This window comes from Populus euphratica, unplaced genomic scaffold (assembly GCF_000495115.2).
Source record: "Populus euphratica unplaced genomic scaffold, PopEup_1.0 scaffold64.1, whole genome shotgun sequence".
Taxonomy (NCBI): Eukaryota; Viridiplantae; Streptophyta; class Magnoliopsida; order Malpighiales; family Salicaceae; genus Populus; species Populus euphratica.
This window is the reverse complement of record NW_011499923.1, coordinates 541,112-556,854: the sequence shown is the minus strand read 5'-3', so window position 1 is coordinate 556,854 and position 15,743 is coordinate 541,112. Positions and strand designations below refer to the sequence as shown.

The 15,743-nt window shown below is 29.9% G+C and overlaps 1 protein-coding gene across 1 annotated transcript; it reads left to right on the top strand.

Annotated features, from left to right (window-relative positions):
- The first annotated feature begins 7,410 nt into the window (after window positions 1–7,410).
- LOC105135367 (serine/threonine-protein phosphatase PP1 isozyme 2-like) lies at window positions 7,411–15,161 on the top strand. Its single transcript, XM_011040220.1, has 4 exons — window positions 7,411–7,878; window positions 12,713–13,272; window positions 13,574–13,816; window positions 14,773–15,161. The coding sequence occupies exons 1-4, from the start codon at window positions 7,704–7,706 to the stop codon at window positions 14,794–14,796; spliced, it is 1,002 nt and encodes a 333-aa protein (XP_011038522.1). The 5' UTR covers window positions 7,411–7,703; the 3' UTR covers window positions 14,797–15,161.
- Window positions 15,162–15,743: the final 582 nt, after the last annotated feature.

Here is a 15,743-nt window from a genome sequence, read left to right as displayed (position 1 = left end):
TTGATGTAATGGACTTTCTGTCACGTGACAATGACACGTGCATGACTCTTTTTTCTTAAGACTTTAGAAAAGTGAAGAGTAGAGAAAAAACAAAGCAACCAGAAAAAAAAATATATATATATATATTCAGTTTTATTTGGTTTTAATTTAAAACATTGAAAATCAAGTAAATTTAACTAAACTAGACTTAAAAGAAACTTAAAAAATTTAGAGGTGTTTATAAATATAGTAGTAATTATTTTTTAAAGTATTTTTATTTTAAAATAAGTTAAAAAAATATTTTTGACTTGAAAAATTATTTTTAATATTAATTTATTAAAATATAAAAAAATTATTTAAAAAAAAATATTGAAACTCCAATTAACCGCAATCATAAAATCCCAAAACCCTAACCATTATTTTAAAAAATAATTGAATCTCCAATTAAGCGCAATCATAAAATCCCAAAACCCTAACCTAACTTGACAATAGTTACAAAACCAGCTCTCTCTCTCTCTCTCTCTCTAGCCAAGCTCCCACACACAGAGAGTCAGAGACCAACTTTCCTCGATTCCTTCCCTCTGTCGCCCATCACCGAATTAAGAGTGAAAATCACAACCCAACAAGTCATAGAACACCACCATTTCTTCCCTCTCTCTTGCAATGTCGCCCATCAATTCACTACCATTGCCAAACTCTCTCTCGACATCAGAGTAATCAACATTGTCGTCGCCACCTCAAAATATCCTTGGTAGCTCTCAGCAACCCTCTTTTGTCCTCTCTGTTATTGAATTTGAAAAGCAAGGGTTTTTTATTAAAAACAAATATTATGATTTGAAAAGTAATTTTTAATTAAAAATATATGCATAGATAGTTTTTATGTGAATATTTGTGAAAATAAATGAAATTTTTATTTTAAAAATTTTATAAAAAATTCACAATAAAAAAATATCATAGATTTTATTTTTATTGAATATTGGTGAGGAAAATTTTAAAACTTATGCTTAGTATATTCAAATATGATTATTATAAAGTAATTGTTGACATTAAAAATATATACATATATATATATATATATAATCTAATTTAAAAAATAGCATGATATCGTTGCAGTTGTTTTATTTAAAACAGATTTTATTTTAGGATATTAAAGAATTAAAAACATAAATAACTAAGGAAGGATAAGAGAGGCTAGTCCATTTTTTTTATTGTTTTATTAATGATTTTTTTATTTTTCTAGAATTATTTTTTATATTAGCATATTAAAATAATTTAAAAACATTAAAAATATATTTATTTAAAGTTAATAAAAAAAATTTAAAAATAATTTTGAAACACAAATGATATATTTTTTTTAATATTTTTTATTAGGAAATTAAAACATGAATTTTCAAACCTTTAAAATTTAAATTTTAGTTTATTTTTATCTAAAAAGCTATAAAATATCTTAAAAATTTCATTTTCAATCCTACAACTTTAAAAATTCAAAATCAAAATAAACTTTTTGAATTGTTATGTACTTTCTTTGGCATTATTAAAAGAACCAAATCGTCTCCATCGACATTTATCATGGTTGAAATGTTGCTGATTGAAAGCCTTTTCTCTCGTCCTCTCTTTTAGACAACTTTCTCTTCATTCATAACGTCTGTGTGTGTATAAAAACAAATATGGTCACCTCAAATATGACTCACTCCACTTGCAGGGGTAGGGGTTTTCTAGCACCCTTCAAATCATATCCAGAGAGATATAACTTGTCAAAGGTTCTTACTAATCCCAGGTTGATGTACACGTAACAAATAAAAATATATTTTTTATTATTTTTATTGAAGTTTCAACACTCAATTGACAGGAACCTTTAAATATCGTACCACCAAAAAGGTTGATTCTTGAATAAAATAATACTTTTTATATATGAAAATAATTGTATCCTTTTTATATGAAAAAAATGTTCAAAATCATTATTTGAGTATAAACTCCATAAAGAGCAAAAAAAATCACATCCACGCACAAAAATCATCTCATCCTTTCAACCCTGATGCGGGGTATTAATTCCATTTTATCACTCCCCAGAATTAATAGATATATGATCATAGCTTTGTATGCCTGATGTTTTCACACAAAAACCATTTGAATAATATTCACAATATCCACACAAAATCAATAATATCATGTTTGTTATGGATTATACTAAGGAAATAAATATTTGTTTTGGATGTGAGAACGAGCAACTAGAGTTGTCGGGATAGATTAAAGCATTTCATTCCCCTTCTTTATTTTTTTTATTTTTCTCAGTTTTTTTGTTTTAAAAATATGTTTGGAAACAAAGACAAAATTAATTGTAACATTGTAGGGCAGAGGTATTCTTGTTTTTTTCAGAACACAATAAGATTGTGTATATAATTAAAGTGAAAAAAAAATATGCCATTGAAATAGAGATATCAATGTTCTTTTCTCTTTGATCTTTTTTATATAATTATTAGTTTGGTTGAGAGTTATAATGTAATTTATTATTTAATTTATGATTTTTAAATTTAAATAATTGTTAGAGTATATCTAGCACGTATCAATGCATGAAAAATATCATGCATTTTAGATAGTATATATAGCATTTCCTATCTCCTGAGTGGTGTAAAATGAGCTTTTACCATCTCATTTGATTCCCCTCCATATCCTCTTTCTTTATTGGTAGCTAATGGCATCTAAAGATGGCTGGTTTGTTATCTTTTATACCCTATAAAATCAACTTTGATCTTTATTATTGTTAGTGTTTCATATTCAATCTTTTTAGTTTTGATTTTTTGATTTTTTTTCTTTTGTTGAAGTTTTATTTATTTTTAATTCAATCCTTCAATTTTAATTTGTAAATATAAGTTTTTCAATTCAATCCTTCTACTTTTGATTCTTTATTTATTTTCCTTTGCTCTTTTGTCAAAATATTTATGGGTTTTAATTTTATCCCTCATATCATAATTAGAATAATAAATTTGATTTCTTATTTTATTCTTTATTCTTTTATCAAAGTTTTTTATGGTCTTTAATTTTATTATTCAAATCAAGTTTATGTTTTTTATTATAATAACAACAATAATAAATTATTCTGAATTTGAATTTTAGAATAATAAATTGTAAGAAATTATAAGTTACATCTTTTACTAAATTCTTAATGAATATAAATTTGAATTCTATTCAAGTAAAATGGAATAAAAAATTAAATATATAAAAATATTATATAAATTAAATGTATTGTATAAATCTAAATGTATTGGATGTATCCTTCTAGTTAAATAAAATAGGTAATTAGATATAATAGTAATATATCATATGGGTAATAAAAATATAATAAAAATGATCTGAAAAGAAAATAGCATGATTATTCACCAATAGAATCTAGATTGTGCATGTCAATATCAAGAAACAAAATGCAAATATAATTGAATGGTAAAAAAAATTTTGCCAAAAAAAATACAATAACGACGATGATTATGATTATAATAATAATAGCTTTCAAACCAAGTTTATATATTTTATAATAATAAAAATAAAATAATAATAATATTGCTAATAATATCATCAATAGTAATAATAATAATAATAGTAACAATAATAATAATTATAACAATGATAACAATAATAATAATAGCGGTGGTAATAATAATATTGATTGCAGTGGTTATAACAGTAATAATAATAACTAAATAATAATAACAGTGATATTAAAAATAATAATATAAAAATAAAAATAAAAAGAAATAACTAAAAAGAAAGGTTCATGACGGTAAAAGCTTGATTGGCATTTGCCAAAATTAGTAAAATTAATTTTGTGTTCTGTCTTTTTGTCCGAGATTGGAAGCCAACCAGTGAACTTTTCATCGTTAGCCTAGGCATGCAGATGATTGGACCTTTCCCATTAACATTAATATATAATATTAAGTTAACATTATTTGAAATCCCAAATATTAATCCCAGTTGAGCTAACAAAATAACGTCATAGTTGTATTTTTTTACAACACATGGAAAGAGAAGTAAACTCTTGAACTCTCATGTCTGCATCGCCCCATTATTTTATTTAAAATATTTTAATCATTTTTATGTTAAAATAGAAGGTTAATATTCTTTATAATAATTATCATTATATAATAAAAACTTGTACAAATTATATGGCGTGATAGGCACTACTCGAATTTTCAACCTCTTGTACGAGCAGTGCATGGAAAGTTCATCTTAGCTGCTCTATTGGTAATATCTTAGTATCATGACCTTGAAAGGAGGATAGCGTGTTTTTATGTGCAGTTGAATTGTATTTTAAAAAAATTAAATTTTTTAGTTTAAAATTATTTTTAAAATATTTTTAATTATTTTGATGTATTGATATAAAAAAATATTTTAAATTATTTTCAAATAAAGGACACTTTAAAAAATATTCTATATCACAATCTCTAACACTGTTATAAAGATGAAATTACAAGCATATTTGTAACTTTGTAGACTTGCATCATTGTAAATGTGCTAGAAAAAAGCAGAAATTGAAGGATGCTGGGCCAAAAAATGAAATTTTACTCTCAAAATAGCACATGAGCAAGCTCCATTGCATTATAACCTTAGCTGAGAATATTATAACCTTAGCAGTTATGAATGGATGGGAAATTGAAAGGTGAATTTGACTCATTATAGAGCAATTCGATTTGATTATTTGTCTCCAAGATCCATTTGATTTCGTTAGGTTAACGAGGATGATGAAATCACATGTTGAGGAATGGTGCAAATCTTTTTTCTTCTTTTTTTTCCCCTTCTTCAAAGCATAATTGGTTCAAACTCACCAAATCTTCCACCATTCAATCTTCGATTCAGTCATTTCACCTAATGCTATGGAGAGACTGATTCCATGCAAATGAAGATGGCAATTTCTGATTACCAATTGTTATTTTCAAAGAGCTAGCTAGTAGGTATATCTATCTTCAATTAACTTTATTAATAAATACATCGAAAGCTTAAGATTGTGTTTGCTTTGGTCTTCAAAAAATATTTTAAAATTATTTTTTAAATAAATATTTTTATAATTTTGAATCGTTGATGTGAAAAATAAATTTAAAATAATAAAAATATATTATTTTAATATATTTTTAAATAAAAAATATTTTAAAAAATAATCATGCCTATAAAAATAATTGAAATATTGATTAGCAATGGTTATTTTCAAAGAGCTAGCCAGTAGGTATATCTATCTTTGATTGACTTTATTAATAAATATATCAAAAGGTTAACATCGTATTTGTTTTGGTTTTTAAAAAATTATTTTAAAATTATTTTAAATTATTTTTGAAAATATTTTTTTAATAATTTTAAATTATTTTAATACACTAATATAAAAAATATATTATTTTAATATATTTTTAAATAAAAAATAATTTAAAAAATAAAAAATACAATTCAAATACCTAAACTTTGACAACAAAGATGCAACGGAGAAAAAACATAAATAAATAAACTAGAAAGCTGTTAAAACATAGGATAGAACGACCTCAAACTACAAGTTGCCAGGCAGTCATTTTCAAAGGTTTTCTCCGACCAAAGACCAAAACCTGGACACACATCCGTGTTTGTCTGAGTGCTTAGATTTCCGATACCAAAAACTTGGAGTGCTATGTGACACTAGCTTTATGGGCCCATCACTAACTCTAAGTGGCCCCACAATTGAAAGTTTGGTAGTTTTATTAGTTATTTTTAAAATATTTTTTATTTAAAAATATATTTATATTTTTAAAAACTTATTTTTAATATTAATATATTAAAACGACCTAAAAATATCAGATCAAATGGTTTTACGACCCACTAGCTGTATGGGCCCATCAGTAACTTTAAGTGGCCCCATTTTATTTACCATGAGCTCGCTTTGCAAGTTTGATTGTGTTTTGTTTTGATATATTAGTTATTTTTTAAAATAATTTTTATTTTAAAATATATTAAAATAATATATGTTTTTAAATTTTTATTTTTAATATTAGTATATTAAAAATATTAAAAATATTTAACTTTTTAAAAATGTTCCCAGCAGTAATAACAAGCCATCCCTACATCAACTTTTGTTTTTAAATACTTTTTAAAAATATATTTAGTTTTAATTTTTTTTTAATGATTTTGATGTTATATCATTAAAATAATTTTAAAACATTAAATAATTAAAATAAAAAATTATTTTTTAATAAATATACCCGCAATAACAACAGCCCTACATCAGCTTTTGTTTTAAATCTTTTTTTAAAAATAGATTTATATTGAAAAAATATTAATTTTTTTTTTATTTTGATGTTATAATATTAAAATAATTTAAAAATATTAAATAAATAAAATTAAAAATTATTTTTTAAATAAATATACCTGTAATAACAAACGGCCCTACATCAGCTTTTGTTTTTAAATGTTTTTTAATAGATTTACACTGAAAAAAATAAATTAATAATTTTTTTATGATTTTAATATTATCATATTGAAAATATTTTTAAATTACCTTGCAATCCAATATGTAGCTTTTGAGAAAAGCATCAAGTTAATGAGACGTTAGAAAAAAAAAAAAGAACAATAATAATCCTCCTGCCCAACGCATGTCAATTCCTTAAACCATCCACGTGTTAGGCATTTATTATTTAAAAAAATGACTGAAAATCCAAATCAATTATCTATAATACATTAATTTCCTTGTAAATAGAAGATTATGATAAAAAAAAAGATTTTCATTAATTAAAAAATAAAAATGTGATTAATGCCACCCACGCATAATAGTCTAAGAGACTGCCATGTGTTGGGTGGGGGAATTTCTGTTGTCCTAGACAACATGAAGTTAATATATATGTATATATTTCTGGCAATAAACATGTTTTCTAATCAGTTTGCATATCAACAGAGCAATAAACATATTTTCTAATCAGTTTGCATATCAACAGAGATTAAATCGTGAGTCACTTAACAATCTCCCACATCAACTTAACTCATTCGTATAAATTTAATAATTTTTTCAAGAATTGTTTCCAAAATCCAAATCTAGAAAATCAAGAAAAGAAACGAACACTCATCACCGGCCAATTTCTTGTTTTTTTCCCCCCGTAGATGGGATGACTATTTTGCATGCTTGCTGTATATCTAAGGTAAATGCTTACAAAAGTATTGATGCTATCAAAAAAGAAAAAAACATAATCAAAGAACAATTTCTTATTTTTTTGGCTGAGATTTTTCTAACTTTATTCTTTCTTATCTAGAGATCGTGTGAAAGGAATGGCAAATTTTCCACTCTTTGCAAATGAAAAGGAAGAACAACTCTTTGCAATCTCAATATAAGAAATTTTCCACTCAGGAAATTTAGCAAATGCTCACAACATACACTGCCCACTCTCTTTTACCCTCTCCCAGTCTAGGTCAGCTCAGTTGCTCTCTCTCTCTCTACAAAAGAATTTTCAACCTTTCCTCCTTTGAAACAAACCCAGCCCCCAGCCCCTAAAGAAATCCACAAATTCTGCCCCAACCTATACAAAACGACAGCCTTCTGCGCCATTTCTATTCACCTCCAAAAAGACCATCATGCTATCATTCCTTCACTCTCTTTCCCCTCCATCTCCTCTTCATGCCCCTTCACTCTCTCCATCCCTCAAGAATCATACCCGTTGACTTCTTACCGTTAAAGTCTTGAAATTTACAGGAATTTAAGAAAAGAGTACTACTTTTTTGAGAGAAAAATGGAGCAAGCAGTTCTTGATGATATAATCAAGAGGTTATTAGAGGTCAGAGGCAAACCCGGGAAGCAGGTTCAGTTATCAGAGTCTGAGATCCGACAACTTTGTGTGGTCTCTAGAGAGATTTTCTTGCAACAGCCTAATTTGCTGGAGCTTGAAGCATCCATCAAGATTTGTGGTATTTTTCTCTCTTTAAATTTACTTTCTTTTTGTGTTTTTGAGCATATCAAGAAGGTCCCATGTTTTTATTTTGGCATCCCGTCTGAGTTTTTGTCATTTCTATACTCACTTTACCAGGTTTATTTATTTATTTTCTAAGGTTTGGAGGGTTTTTTCCTTTAATTTTTGAATTCGCGATTGTTTTCTGAAGTAAAGATTGTGTCTTTGATGACCCTAGTAAGACGTGGATTGTCTTTGATGAACTCCATTTTGTTGATTTTGTAGGATTCTTTTGTGTACTGGGTGTGATTTTATAGCTTATTTTGGACTTGTGTTTTTGTTTAAATGAAAGGTTCAAAATTTACAAGAATTATGGTAACCCCATTTGGTGTTTACTAGTTTGTGGTTTTGGATCGGCTGGAGTGCTTCATTTAAGTGCCTTTTGGTGATTCTTGGTTATCTTTTGATGAATCCTTGGAGAGTTGGTTTGGATTTGTGTTACCTGAAATTGAAGGTTGCCACTTATATGTGATTTAGTAGGGGTTTATTGTATCACAACTGAGAAAAATCCTAACTTACTTCTGCCCTGACGAAGTTGGCTTTACTCGATATGCCATGTCTGGCTACTTTATCTTTTCATGCTTGTATAATTTTTGGAGAAAATTTTCCCAATTGCACTTGGTACTTGGGAGTAGCTTGTGAACTGGGAGCTTTATGATTGTTTAGTTTGTGAGTTAATTTTGTCCACTCAAGTTTGTGGCTTGCAACCCATCATTGCTTCTTCTTTTCTATTTTTTGTGCTTTAAGTGAGCCTAGCTTGGGGCTTTGTTGGATTACTTCTTTTTTGGTGTGTTTGTTTTGTTTGATTTTTATTGATAGATGGATCTTACTGGCTTGTGCATGCCTTGGATGCATTTAAAATGCTTATTGACATACTTTGGCAAGATTGTGAACTGAAGTTTACATTTCATAAACTTATCAAGATTAGGGAGTTCTCAATAGGTCTAGATACTAATCCAGTTGAATCAAGAACTACAGCCAAAATGCGTATTATAGCTGATAAAGGTTCAGTAGCCTTGTACGAAAGAAAGAAAAAGTTACTTCAAGAATCTGAACTCATAAATGCTGGCTTGCATTATGATTCTTTTTCAGTGAAATGCAAATTCTTGTCACAATAACAAAATTTTGGGGCCTTCTAATTATTATCCCCATAACTAAGTTATGCATCACGTTTTCTATATATTTGTAGATGGCAAAATCACATTTTGGCATGCAGGAACGATTATGAAAAATGTGCTGCAGACATTGCAATGTCTGATTGGTTGGGTGCACTAAGTTCTCTCTTCATTGATTGGTGGAACAATTGCGTGCCTGTTTTCTCTTGTTGTGAAGTGTTTGAAGATCCTTTATGAGGATATTCATTTGCCCAAAATACGTTGGTTGATCTAATGAATTTTATTTGAAATGCTAATTCATGCTTTCTTTTGTTATTTTTTATTTGGTGCTAATGTGTATGCTTGTATGAATTTATCTCCTGTTCTGTTAAGGGTTCACATATCCCTTTTAGTTTTTTCTTTTTTTTTTTTTTTTTTTGGGGGGGGGGGGTGGACCGATTGTTATGGAGTTGTTTTGCCTTTTGCCTTGTCTAGTTGTCTTCCATGACCTTGGGCTTCATTTGGTGCATGTTGGTATTCCTATTAGTAATGTATGGCAGGACCAGAGTTATTTAACTAGTTCCCTCCCCTGGGATTGCTATCCTGATCTTGAAAACCGGGGATCTTTTTTTTTTTTAATAGTTTACAGTGGATTTACACGTGTTAGAGTTTAAATATAAAAGTAATACTTAAATAAGAAACGATATATTCTGATTTGCAGAAATCTATTCTCGATGGAAATCTAAAATATTACGTATTTAGGTTGGTCTTTTCAATTTCTTCCCCTAGAGAAAAATTATACACAGCTGACCCTGGAGAAGATCGAAGGGTATTTTTTTTCTTTTTTTGGGGGGGTGGGGGGGGGGTCTACATGCACCCATAAAAAATGAACCACGACTTGAAATGACGACCCTACTAAGCCTGCTCCCTTTGTACCATGTTTTGGGGGTAGCAAATTGTGTACTATTCTCTAGGTAACATGGGGCAGAACTCGCTCAAGATTTTGATTGCAGACTAGCTATTACATAGTACTTGGCAGTTTTGCTCTAAAACACCTGCATCATTGCTAGTTTGGCTATTTAATGCTAATGAGTATTTCCTGTCCTATTCTTTTGGTATTTTTATTTTATGACTGATTGAATACCTGTGAGGTTTATAGTTTCTTAGATGTCAAAGAAAGTTTGCTGTCTGCTTTTCAATTTTAGATGCAGAAGTCTAATAATAATCAATGTAAATGGCTTAATACTATCAAAACGTGAATCATATACTTTTTATTACCAATACCTATCACTTTCCCGGGTTTTATTTAATTAATATGGTAATGTTTTTTCTTCATCAAATTTTTAATAGATTGTAGATTGTTTAGAATTATTTATCAATGGTTATGGTAATTGTTTTCTTCATCAAATTAAAATTGTTTAGAATTATTTATCAATGGTCAAATTTGAATGTTTATTAAATAAACATGTTTGAATAACCTTATATGATTTTGTTGATTATAATTAATTTAATTTGTTTAATTTTTGAGTCATAAAATATAATTTATAATTGTAATTAAATAAAAATTAATTATACAATTGAATTATCTTGCAAAAAATAATAATTAATAGGTAGGATAAATATATATAACTCTTAAAATGATAATCACTAAAAGATTTTCACTTAACATTATATTATTACGGACCTTTTTTTAGTTTTGAAAAGTTCTTTTGAATTAATTATATGTGACATGATTATAAATTAAAAATATATAAATGAATACAAATTTTGTAAATTATATTTTCAATAAATCTTGCATTTTTTTTAATGTTACTAGCATTTGTTTAAAAGAGTAAAAATAATCGTAAGACAATAACAAATAATAACTATAAAATATTAACTTAGGATTCAATTTAATATTTTGGTGTAATTTAATCATTTTCTGATTCTAATACTTCATGTTTTTTATTGGCTTATTTTTAAGCTTTTTAGAGTTTTGGTAGTCAAAGTAAAGTGCTAATATAGTCTTATATAGTGTATGAGTAATTTGAGTTGCTTATTTTATGTTTTTTTTTAATGTTTTTATATAATTCATGAATAAAAATATAATTTAAAAAGGGATTAATCTGTATTTTTGGATTCATCCTAAAAAATAGTCTATTTTTTAGGAAATAATAATTTTCTTTCTAAGAATTTTACCACTAATCATCTTTTTCTTAATTAGAGATGAGGTTGAAATTACTTGTAAATATTGGTGTGTATGTGTGTGTATTATATTGTTAATATTGTATTAAGGATATGATAGTCAATCAAAGGGTTTTATGGAGTTTGTGTTTTAATAAATAGTTATGGATTTTTGTTATTTGACCTCAAAAATCTGTAAAATATTCACATAATTTCCTAATTATTTTTGTAGCATGGTATTTTACTCTACGTGGTTGTTAGTTTCCATTCGAGAGAATTTTGAATGATGCCTTATATTGATCCCTTCGATCAAGTAATTTTTTCAATTACTTGAGTTTTCAATGTATTAAACCGACCATCACAACCTCCCTCTTGATGAGCATGTTCCATGTTTAGCGATGTTTGCTGAGTAAATGAGCCCTTATTCTCTGTTATGTAATATATTTAACCATACATTCTAGTTTCTTTGTTGAAGTGTCTTCTGAAAGACATTTTTCATGTAGAGAAAAAGCTGCATGGCATTTCCGATTCATAAACTGTGAATTTGCAGCAATCTACTTGAAAATGCTGTGCATGTGATTTCTGTAATACCTTAATTATTTCTTTTTGGCCATCCGGGCCTTGGCTTTACCATGGAGCAGCTCTTCATCTCCTGAAGTTTCATTTACCCATCCCAAAATTGAACTAACAGGCCTTGGTCTTTGTCGCTCTCCGTTACTTTGACATGAAACTTCTTGGTTGTAACTCCTAATTATTGCCATTTCTTTTTGGGGACAGCTATTAATCTAATTGGCTAGAGCTGGGTTTAAAACCATTTTGGACTTTGAGTTGGCGTTTTACTTATCTATGGATGGTATTGCATTTGGTGCAAGGCTAAAAGTTGAAGGAAAAATTTTGTGAAGTAATTGTTGAGAGTGGAAAGATTAGTTTTTTAAGATGTTTGGTGTGTTAATAAATTGAAGGGTAAATTGTTAGTGGAAAGAGGGGATAATTTGGTGCCTTTTGAGACAAAAAGAAAGAGAGAGAATGAAAAGAAAAAAAATATTCCTTAAGAGATTAAATTTTACTTTCCGAAAACACAAATTTGTGGGTTAATGTCTCTCCACTTAATAATTCACCTCTTTCCCAATGGTAACTTTAACCTCATTACGCTTGTACCACACATATCCTTAAGAACATTCTACTATGGTTAACTTTAACTTCATTATGCTTGTACCACACATATCCTTAAGAACATTCTACTATGGTTTATGTGCTTGATGAATGATTAAATCTCCCATTTATTTTTTCTGGACGATGATGCATTGGTGTTGGATTTTTGCATATTGTACTCTTGTGTGTTTTCCAAGTCATTGATTTGAAATATTTTATATGCTTGTATGAGACAATGGACTTGATGAGTCAGCTGGTTGGCTGAGAACAATCAGGATAATTAATATTTAACGGAGGAAAGAATTATCATCTTAATGTGTCACTGAATTTCTCCCCTTGTTAAGGAATTTTCAATTGTTGATGACCTCTGCTTGTGACATGCAGGTGATATCCATGGTCAATATTCTGATCTTCTAAGGCTATTTGAATATGGTGGTTTCCCTCCAGAAGCAAACTACCTATTTTTGGGGGACTATGTGGATCGAGGCAAGCAAAGCCTGGAGACAATATGTCTTCTCCTTGCTTATAAGATAAAATATCCAGAAAACTTTTTCCTCTTGAGGGGAAACCATGAATGTGCTTCAATAAACCGCATATATGGTTTTTATGATGAGTGTAAGAGAAGGTTTAATGTTAGGCTATGGAAGACGTTCACAGATTGTTTTAATTGCCTACCAGTGGCTGCGCTAATTGATGAGAAGATTCTCTGCATGCATGGGGGTTTGTCTCCAGAACTAAATCATTTGGATCAGATTCAAAACTTACAGCGCCCGACTGATGTCCCGGACACGGGCTTGCTTTGTGATCTTCTCTGGTCAGATCCGAGTAAAGATGTTCAAGGTTGGGGGGTGAATGACAGGGGAGTTTCATATACATTTGGTCCTGACAAGGTGACAGAGTTTCTTCTGAAGCAGGATTTGGATCTTATTTGCCGTGCCCACCAGGTTTGACCTGTTACAGCATTTCACTTTCTCTTAGGCAGGCTTCTAGTTGAATTCATATCCTTTACACTATTACTTGTGGGGCTGTTACAAATAAACAATCTAGAGCCATCCTTTGTTGAATTGTTCACTTACTTTTGGAGTGGCTTTTGAGCCAATTGGCCACTGCGGTATTGACCCAAGAAAATATTCTCCAAAACTTTCCAGATAAATTTTTAACTCCACTGTGGATTGGTCTGGTTGTCCATTCTATGCAAACTTTGAGTTATTACTGAAATTTGCTCTTTCCAAATGTGTGTTGCAGGTCGTGGAGGATGGATATGAGTTCTTTGCCAACCGACAACTTGTAACTATATTTTCAGCGCCTAATTACTGTGGGGAGTTTGATAATGCTGGTGCTATGATGAGCGTGGATGAGACCTTGATGTGTTCTTTTCAAATATTAAAGCCTGCTGATAAGAAAAAGGCTGGAAACACTTCAACTGGAGCTGGTCTTTTTGGGAGCACAACTACAGCTAAGCCTGGAAACCCTCCACCAGGAGTCAAGGTAAATGCATTACTTAGAAAGACATGAAATGCTGTTTTCCTATTGGAGTTTTTAGATAGGCAACTAGAGTACTCGATGTTAATTGTATGATGATGTACCCTTTCAAGTTTGTAGTTCATCTATTTGTTCAAATATTTTGGTCAAGATATTCAAGAGGAGAAGTGATTAGTGTTATTCTTTTTTATGCTCTGGCAGAGCTTTCCATTTTTCATGGTTATCCTTTTGAAAGTGATTTGAGTGTATACCTTTACAGTTTTTATCTGGGACAACTTTACAACTTTCAGAAGGGGAAAAGCTTTGGTTTGTATTTTAAAGCAGTATCCCAGCCATTTTCCCATGTATCAGAAGGTTTAAAAGAAACCTAAGAAATTTTTCATCATTTACAATTTGAATACTAGTTTTTCTCCTCTACACTTTTGTGGATATCCTGATACTTGTAAATGTAATTCTTCTTTTCTTCAATAAGAATAAATGTACAGTTAATATTTGAACTCTCACCTGTACACCAGTTGATTCGAGATAAATGTGCCACCATTTAGAATTATCAGATGTTCTGGTGGAGCAACTGTAGAGTTGGAGTTGGAAAATGGTACTTAAGATGGCTTGTTTGTGGTATTGGTCAAGGAAAGAGGATTTGGGTAGTTTCAGGGAAATTTATTCTTTAGTCATGGATAAAAAAATTTCTGCCTTTCAAGAAAAAAATTAAAGCTTTCAAGTAGGAAAAAATGATTCAACTCATAAAGTTTGTTTTATTCTGTAAGAGAGTCCGAAGTGTTCGGATTATTCGGCTTGCATGTGTTGAGTATGCTATGCTGAAAGTTTGATGATATTAAACAGCATGTTAACTGCCTTACATTTATTTTATCTTTGTTGCATTTGACATGCGCGTGCATGTTACTGTATTTTACTTTTTACGTATAATTGCTGTCTTATCTGTTTTGCTTCTGGTTTGGCAGTCCTTCCTTGGCACTAGAGTATGACTATTGGATTTCCACTTAGAGATCAAGCTTAGTTGGATCATGAACATGCTGAGATTGCTGTGACAGGAATTCAAGGTCCATTTAATTTCATAATTATATGCTGAAATTGTATAAATTGGGGGGGGGGGGGGGGTTTGGGGGGGGATTTAGATGCAACAGATTGTTTTCCTTATATAAAGTTGGAAGGTAGAAGGCAGAGGTTTCCTTCTCTTCTTGGTTGTACACTTATAGCTGCTAGAATTGCTGCTATGAATTATTTCCATGTTGCTCTTATTGTTCCGCCCATCTGTGAGACTCCGAACCATGTTGAAAGTTCGAAACAATATACTCGTGATTCTGGGCAAGCATCATGAACTTGGTTTTAACTATTTTTATGTTTTATTCCCAAGACCACCATTGAATTTGAAGAAAGCTGCAAACACAAGGAAATGGACTGGTCTAATATTCCGTAAAGACTGAAGAGGTGCCCCCCTTTCTATGTTGTCATTGTGTGCATCGTCTTTTGTTGTGAGGTTCTGAAAAGGCCAGTTATTTTCTCATTGCCAAGTGAAGACTGCGAACTTTTTGCATGGAGGAATGATTCTAATCCCGTGGCTAGAATCATGGGTTAAAAGAAATCGTGGCTTGCCGATGATTTGGCACTATCTTGCATGGCATGCTTGTGCTGACTTGACCTGGTATATACTCCGTTCAAATCCCCTTCCCCATTGCGGTGTTACATTTAACTGAAGATGAGGATGCATGATGACTGGAAGTTTCATTACCAAATTTGCATGTTTGCTGTTCTCCGTGCTTGCTCTGGTTTCGATTATGCATATGTCGTTCCATGAAAGAAAGATTCCCCAGGATTTTGTTTTTCTCCGTGAGTAGAGATTTCCAGGACCTAATTATCCATACGTCTCTAGCCTCTCAGGTATGTGGTGACTGAAAACTGGAACCGCTTTTGA